The sequence below is a fragment of the Stegastes partitus genome, unplaced genomic scaffold (assembly GCF_000690725.1).
Source record: "Stegastes partitus isolate 25-593 unplaced genomic scaffold, Stegastes_partitus-1.0.2 Scaffold1780, whole genome shotgun sequence".
NCBI classification, from domain to species: domain Eukaryota; kingdom Metazoa; phylum Chordata; class Actinopteri; family Pomacentridae; genus Stegastes; species Stegastes partitus.
Window position 1 is genome coordinate 24,069 of NW_007579511.1, and position 8,875 is coordinate 32,943.

Here is an 8,875-nt window from a genome sequence, read left to right on the forward strand (position 1 = left end):
TAGCTGAAGAGCTCCAGCACCACGAGGAGCTCCTGTGCGTACAAGATCTTCTGCTTCAGCGGCGGCGAGCTCCGCCATCGTCCTTTCAGAAACTACAATAAAAATTGTTCCCGTCTTGTGGTTCCCCGTCGCAGCCCCAGACTGCAGCCCCGGTAGCTCATCAGACTCCTGGTGGGTGACAGATCAGCAGACACATCTCGTCTGCTGGAGAAAGCAAGCAGCTCTTAACTCCTGCACTCATTATTATTATTATTTCTTTTTACATTTTTTTTTTTATTGCATCAGGGAAACAGAGACGACAGTATGTAATGTCAGCCCTTGAGTGTCCCTGTCAGAGTAAAGGGGGAGGAGTCCTGCATCACTCCTCATGCTGGCTTCATGGTTTTATTAGACGTTGGGTTGGAGACGTGCCCCTTGTTCGAAAAAAAACAAAAACAAAACTATAAACAAGTTTAAAAACAGATTTCGTCGATGGTTATTTCGAGTGTGTTGTTCCTTCTCGGTAGTTCTTTTCCTATCAGCAGGGACATGAGCTCACCCACTGGCATGCACATGCAGGCTGGCTTGTTCCCAGCTCACAGTGGCCACACAGCTACTCCATGCCATTCCTCAGCATCTGATTGGCCGCGATGAGCATGACGCTGATGATGAACGCCATGGCGAAGGCGCAGATGAGGCTCTTCCTCACGCACGTCTGGCGGTTCTTCTTTGAGGGATGAACTGAAATAGAAATGAGAAGTGGACAAACAAAAAGATGAAGCGCATAAATAAAAGAAACCCCTCGAGCGGCTGATTTAAACGATGGCACCACTTTCGCTTCTGACTGGACCCGGAATTGATCATTTTGTGTGCTCTGGATGAAAAAAACCATAATGAAGACAGAGAGTGCGCTGACACTAAGCACATTTTCAGGGTTTTATTTATGAATTTATTTATGATGTGAAGCGTTTACTCCTTCAGTTCATTGGTCAACTGCTCTCTCCCTTGAAATATTAATGCCATTCTAAACTGCCTCAGAGTACCTAAAAATGCAACTCTGGCTCTTTTGTCTGTCTTGTGGTTTGTTCTTGAGGATAAAAACTTAAACCCCAAATGGAAAGAGTTTGAGTTATTGGGATGGACGTTGGTGTCTGAGGAAGTAAGTTTGACAAAGTTAGGCTTTTTTTTTTTTTGAATAAGCTGGCTCAACAAAACATAAAATCCAGATCGGAGATAACAGCTAGTGGTTGTCGACCTTCTTAGGCCCTGTTTACACGAAGCAAACGGTGATATTTCAGTGCGTTTGGGCCTTTGGTTTACACGTAAACGAAGCTACAAGTCACCGAAAATGGTCATATCTAAAAACTCCGGCCAAAGTGGAGATTTGGAAAAACTCCATCTTTGCATGTAGACGGGAGGAGACGGAGTTTGACGTCACAGCATGCAACAAATCAGCGTCATATGTGTGCGACCCATGTTTACAGTTTGGCTACGTCCATATACTTGGACTGACATGTTTACAGTCAATATTTTCAAGTATTTTACTCGTTTTGTCCTCTAACACCACATGTAGGAGCAGCTCCACTTCTCTGTCAGTCCAAACAAACGACCCTCAAGCCATTATCGTTGAAGTAACAGCAAGTTTTCGTCGTGGTTTTTCCAGGATTCTGATTGGCTAGCATGGCTTTACGCTTCTCGTTACACTGCCCCCTACAGGTTGCTCATAGCAGCTCTTAATGACGTGTTTATGCTGGTTTGTGTAAAGGAAGATTTTTTTGATTTTTTTCTGATGTGAACAATGTTTTTGAAAACGTAGATCCGTTTTTGTGAATACCCGGCTACATGTAAACCTGGCGGTAGTCAACCCAGGTTTTGGATCCGTGTATCATCCATAAAGCGGGAGTTTGACTCAAAATAGACACATTAAATATCGTCTGCTTCAGTTAAAATGAACAGGTTGTTATAATGGAGAGCTCTGAGGAATATTCGGTAAAAAGCACCGTACTTAAAATGATAAAAAAATAATGGTGGACAATCATGCACGTTATTATATTACCTTTAACACTGTGTACGCTCAATGCAGTTCATTATTTCTTACACGACAGCTGCACATTACAGCTCTTAAACTTCCAACTTTATATATTTCTATTACTTTCTGTGACTCACAATCCCCCGACGACACTTGCTGCTAGTTGGAGTTGTATCACCTGCTTCTTATTTGTCTTGTAACACTTACTGCCTACTGACTGGCAGCGCTTTTTAAATCTATACGTTACTGTTTGTTGTTATGCTCTCAAACACCAACTCAAATTCCTGATTCGTGAAAACCTACTTGGCAATAAAAACCTGTCGAATTCTGATTAAAACATGATGCTCAGGAAGTCTAGTTGGATCTGACGTCATCCCATAATACAGAATACGTAAAAATCTGTTTAGTTTTTGGCCAAATCTAAGTGAAATTTATATTATTGATTGAATATTTTCTGTAATAAATGCCAATAGACTAATCTATTTCTAATCTGCGGTCTACAAGCTGCAGCACCAGGACCGAGGTGCAAATCAGGATCAAACATAGAATCGTATTTATGCGTTTTCTGTACCACCAGCTGACTGGATGTAGATTTCCATGGCAACAGGACGAATACAGTTTGCAGTCGTGTGCCAGCACGGCTTCCTTCAGTCGCATTTGCAGAGATATGAACATATTCCCGCTGATAACAATCTCACTCAGAGAGAATATGGTCAGGAAAAGAATCGCATGTGACAGCCAATTTAAATCCCAAACTCAGAGCAGAGCCTCCTCCAGAGCAAGTTAGCGGTGCAGCATCGGTTACCATGGTGATCTGGCAGGTTGAAAGAGAGCCACCTTCATGACATTGAAAACTCTGACTTTAGGTTCAACATACCCAATAATCTCACTTCCTGTTACACTCTCTGGTGCTTGGCATTACAAATATGAACACACCCATACAGGAGGTCTGGGCTACAGCTATTCTTTCTTTCTCATATATTTGTAAGTTGCATTAAGGAGTAAAATTCAGCAACTATTAAAGATACTCATTATGTGTCACAGCGGGTGGACGACAACACGAGACAACAGGCTGCACAAGCTCTGGCCTGTATAAATAAATTCAGGTAACTTTTTTTTTTATTCACAAATCCATTCCATGTGCTACAGTTTGTTGTGAAAATCTTCAACTGAAGTTGGGATCAATAGAAATAAACCCGAGGTGTGATCTCACATTAGTGTTGCCGGGCAGAATTACCAGCTCTGCTCTGGATCTCGGCTGAATGAACAGCGGGTTGCTGGGAAGTTGCCAGCAGAGCGGGACACTAAGGTAAGCGTTACAATCCACAGACCAGACCGACTTCGTAGCAACAGCATTAAAGTCATGATAAATGGCCCAATTAGCGGTACGGTAATTTTTAAGCTACAGAAATAAATAACACTTTAATCCACTATATTAATGTTTCCATTTAACTACATGGAAAACTGTCACAGTCATCGGATGTTGAGAAAATCCTACACAAACACACAGTCTCATTCTCTGTTAGGCACATGTTGCTAACAATAATGCAATAAATTCATAAAGGTTATAATTTTCTAATATTTTGTCCACCTTATTCAGGTAAATCAGAGCCAAGACAAAGCATCAGAAATGTACCTTTGTGTGTAAATGATTGTGCAGCAGTGAGAAGCACCACTTTCATGCTCACTGAACAGAATTTAGACACCTGGCAGCAAAATCCACCTCAGGACTGAGGAGGCATTGTCTCCGTAATACCTCTGCGACGACGGCATGTCGAACTCACACGTTCACACAGCAGCGGACGAGGTTCTCTGTCTTTATTTTCTGGTTCAGTCAACCTCCGACTGGTTCTGCAGCAGCTCATCCCCCCTGCAGTCAGTCAGCGAGCGGCTCCGATGATTTTACCGGGTCGCTGTAATTAGGGGAGCTGGGCCAATGACCCACAGCCACGCGGCTCTCGCTCGCTCTATTTTTAACTCCCAATTCAAGAGGCACTGAAGTCATCAAGAATGCTTCTCGACCGCCGTTCCAAAGAAAATGCAATGTGGAAAGTGGGACAGAAACGGCTACATCTTTCTTGGCCGAGACGTCGAGGCGGTGTTATTAGTTGGCAATCGTCGGCTGAATAATACTATCCCAGACTTTCACATAATATGAAACATAACGACATCACTTTTAGCCAAACGGATTATCTAAGAATGAGCGTGGAGCCAGTGACCGAGGTTACGTAACTCAACACTGGGTGAATGGTTAGCTCTTACTTTGTTTGTACACAAATACATGCTATAGTAGATGACAGAATATGTTTTTGAAATCTGACATTTATCATGGTGGCTTTTCCTCAGAGCAAAATCTCTTTTCAGGAACAGCATGCTCACACCCACGGTTACTCATATTCACACCTTGAAGCTGCCTCGTACAACCACAGTCTCATCTGCTGGACGTTTGTATCACAGAGATGGAAATGAGGGGGCTCGCAGAAAATCACTCTCCGCTCAGTTTGATGCTGCAAGACCTGGGATAGAGCTGGTAATCTTCTGATGGAAACCTGTTCGACTGCCTTTTAATCCACTGCTGACACAGCACGAAAGCCTCCATCTCCTCCAAGCTGCACTGTTGACAAATAAAAGCTTTTCTAATTGGATATATTTTTGTTTGTTTCAAGCATCTCATGTCAGTGGAGCAGAGCAGCATCACTCCTGTGTCAGCTAAACCTTCCCGCTTCCAGATTCGGTCGTGACTTCCACAGTCGCCTTTAGCTAGTATTTCTTAATGATGATTTCAGTGGAAATTGCAAGCTGTGAAGTGCTTTGATATCTTTTTATAGCCTTGCCCTGCTTTGTAGTCATCAATTAGCTTAATTTTCAGTTCCTTAATTGGTTGCTTAGAGGAGCTCACCAGTGGATCCTGAGATAATTTATCAATTTATGTGAAATTTTCATTGGCTAACAGTTCCTAAGGACAATTCTTAAACTGTCTTGCAAGTCCTCGGCGGTATATTAAGACTTATTGGGTTAATAAAGTTCTAAGACTATAAAAGAAGCACATTTAGCACATGCCACAATTATAGTTTTTTGTATTTTTTTTAAAGTTCCTATGTGTCTGTTTGCTATAGGGGTTGTATATACTTCTTCTCACCTCAGAAATCAACCCATGGTGCCATTTGCCCAGTGGTGCAGAAACGTTTGCATGCAGCCGAAAGTTCAGGATGAGGAGAGCTGGGTGTCAATGGAAAGAACATGTGTTGGGCTGCTGGACTGTGAAGATGGGAGGAGAGTTGCGGTCTAGACTTTAGGTCTCAGTCCAGTCGCCTGAACCTGCTCGCGGCCTCATAAAACACCTCCGCAGCCGCCCAAAGTAATGATGCCGCTGCCAAGTATCCACAGAGGACTTTCTTCAGTAGACCACTGTGGTCTTGAAGGTAATGAAGTGTACACTGGTCTCCAGGCGGCTGAATTATGGCCGTCTACCTTCACATGTGCCTCGAACGCATTCGTCTTTCTCTTCATGCTCAGTGGGGACACAATATCTGACAGTAAATTTTTATTTAATAGCTTTTTCTTTTGGTGATATTTCAGGGCCAGAATGCTTATACTGCAGTTGCCGGGGAGTGATCTATGAAGTTCCAGGGCATTGTATTTGTCCAACTATTAGCAGGAACTGATGCATTTCGTCGCAGTCGGTGGAAGGAAGTTTGGCCGCTCGTAAACACCATGCATTTTTAATTAGACAGGTTTAAGAAGCACATTTTTCCTCCGCTAAAGAGGAGAGCCGAGGCACAATCGATGCCGTTAGTTTGTCCGCGAGTTTATGCAAAAACGTTGAATTTTCCTAAAACGTGGAGGAAAGACGGAGCATGAGCACAGCAAGAACCCTGAAGGCAGAGGAGGCACTGTCCCAGAACCCTTCTTGGTGATGCATTGATATGGTGACTGATGAAAAACTACAAACTTAGCAGTGCTGTTGAAAAAAATTACCATTACCTTCAGATTGGGCGCTGCAGGGATTGGGAATCAATCAAACTGAAAACCTACGTTTTAATGAGCCTTTTGCAGTTTGGCTGTACCGGCTGTGCATAGTTAGACTTAATCTTTTAGACAAGCATATACTACTGGCAGCATCAAACCCCTGGAACACAAAAGTTGATGCATTTAACAGTTTGAACTGAGAAATAACTAAATTACCCTGCAATGAATAGTTTGAGACTCTGTTCTTGAAGCAATAAACTACGTCTCCATTTGCAGGATCAGGCAGGTAGCAGAAGAAGACCGCAAATATAACTTCAGATGATGCAGCCACGCACCACAAATAAGCACAATAAAGAGATTAAATCTATACACCTGCGTGGCAGCTGTTACAGTCATGGATCGGAGTCGATTTCCACGCTTGCTACTGGCTGCCAGGCGCTCCCCGGACAGCTGCTGCTCCGGCGTGCGCTTTATGCCATCGGTACAATTTGTTCAGCTATGAATCGGTGCCGGGTGAACTTCTATGGATCAGTGGGTCCGTTCTTTATTCTGTTGTTTTTCAGCTCCACACCGTATTGATTCCACAACGAGGTGATACCAGAGGGAAATCAAGTGCCTCTTATGCTACCTCATATATCAGCGGGCTGAAGTAGTGGAGTAGCATGATGAATCGTACTCGGTTTGAATCGCACGGTGACACGACGTATCGATTTCTCCATGACTGAGCACATTTTGGTGGCCTCTGTGTGGCAGATGGTACTCATAGACCTTGAGGCCAATAGATATGATTGCTCTGTTTGATTCTGCTGCGGTCAGCCTTCATCGTAAACCCACTACGAGCATCATGCTGTCATCACTCTACACCAGTTTTAAGGTCTTGATAAAGTGCCGCTGCAATCCGTGTCCCCACCAGTGTTGGTCCAGTAAATCCCCTCTAAGACAGGAGAGATTCACAGCCGGGCGGCGTTCGGTAAGAGATGTTAAGGGCGGCTCGGCCTCTGGGCATCATTTTAGTCCATAGACGGAATACATGACCATGACTGGGAAGAAAAATCTCAATGCATTAGAATTTCACACGTACGGTATTAGTCGCAGACACTTTTCTGATGAAGGCGGTCTCGCTGCATAACAAAGTAGGTTGGGAACCTGTGCGGCTACGCTGCCTTCAGGACATGTGGGAACTGTTAGTGCTATGACTCAGCATTTCTTACGCCCCAAATTCATATTATAGCTGTTGGAACCAAATGGATGCCCACGAGGAAGCCACATTTTTCAGCTGCTTTCGGAGCAATCAATCAAGGTACACAGGCTCTGCATAATGTTACAGGGCCAAAAGTTTTTTTTTTTACTTTTAAATTTTCATTTACAGTTTTGTTTTGTTCCTCACTAGTTCCCATCATAACTCATCTGTTTGGACTCTGCACAGAAGCTTTCTAATCAAGGCTCACTGGCAAATAAAGAAAAAACAAGAGTGACGGTGAACAGCGGGAGGTTCACGGATGTGTAAAGAGGGCAATAGGAGGTAAATACATTAAAAAGGCAAAGTTAGCGTGAACACATCTATTGGCTGTCGGTCGACAACAAGCATCTGTTTAGTTTCCAGCCAAACAGATGCTTATTAACGCAGCATCCTGCACATCAGTACGGGACGGCCTGGACTGCATACCGAGCGCTGGGACACTGTACTGTCAAGCCTCATTTGATATTAAACTGTAAATGTTTTATGTAATTTTAACTGCTTTTTGGCCTGGTTTTCTGCTATAAAATGCTATTTCCGCCAAGACCCAAAGCAGAAACGACTCCTACATCTTAATCCAAACTTGTCATTTAGAAAATATCTGAGATTAGCTTGAAAAAAAAACAATGATTTTTTCCTGTTTTCACAACAAGAGTGAGAAAGTCCTGGAAGACTCGCTGCTGCTCTGATATCTATAAATCTTGGATGGCTAGTTTTGCAGGACCGCGGTCATGCATTTTTCATCTGTGCCACTTCCGAACAGGTGACCAGCTGACACGAGCCCCCACCGACGCCCCGAATCAATAAATCAGCAGGTGTGCCGTGACTCTGCTGGCCGTGGATCCTGATGAGACAGCTCAAATTCTTCCTGACAGCACGGATTACTTTCTCCCTCCCGACCCACACACAGCACACACAGCATGGCGACGACACGCACATTCGCAAACACACACTTTTGTCTAAGTGCCTGTGTGCGTGAAGTTAGCTCAGGGACTTTCGCTCACCTCCCTCAAACTCCGTCTGACAGTTCCCGGAGTTTTCCTTCAGGCTTTCTTCCTCGTTGATGATGATGTTCTCGATGTCCTTCATGGTCAGGTGGTCACGGAAGGCGTAGAACAGGATGTGTTTCAGCTCCTCCAGGGTGATCCTCTGCATGTCGAACTGCGGGAGGAAAGAGACGAAGAGGGGATCATTAGGAGAAAAAAAAAAAAAAGAACCAAAGCCATTTTCCCTTTCACATAAATAATCCGTGTGCGCTTCGAGTGTAGGCCTCACAGGGCGGCTCATGAACTGAACAAGCTTTAACTCCGGTGCACTGATGTGACACAACTCTGCACCACCAGCTCCACTATGTTTCAACAAACTAGAGACTCCATCACACCCTGAGCATGGAGGTAAAAATCTCAATAAATTGTTGCTGTCAACAACCAAAATAAAATGTTAATTGCGGGAACACAAACAATCATGCATGTCCTCGTAATTCTTTTACCGCACACGTCCCGGTAGCTCGTACACATGTCGGTCTAAAGCAGCCACTTTAATCAGAGTGTTGCACAGAGTTAATGCATTGATTAAATTGAATGCACAAGAGTTATGGTCCTGAAGTGATTGATTTTGAGTATTTACAGAAATTAGTCAGACGGAAGGCGCACATACACAAG

At 43.8% G+C, this 8,875-nt stretch overlaps 1 protein-coding gene across 1 annotated transcript in view; it reads right to left on the reverse strand.

The window, feature by feature from the left end:
• Positions 1 to 592: 592 nt before the first annotated feature.
• Positions 593 to 8,875, reverse strand: part of LOC103372560 (calcium-binding protein 8) — a 59,584-nt gene continuing 51,301 nt past the window's right edge. Inside the window, exons 5-6 of the mRNA XM_008302228.1 lie at positions 8,219 to 8,375; positions 593 to 720 (exon numbers count right to left, since the gene is read on the reverse strand). Of these exons, the coding sequence (XP_008300450.1) occupies positions 593 to 720; positions 8,219 to 8,375 (285 nt within the window). The remainder of the gene's footprint in view (positions 721 to 8,218; positions 8,376 to 8,875) is intronic.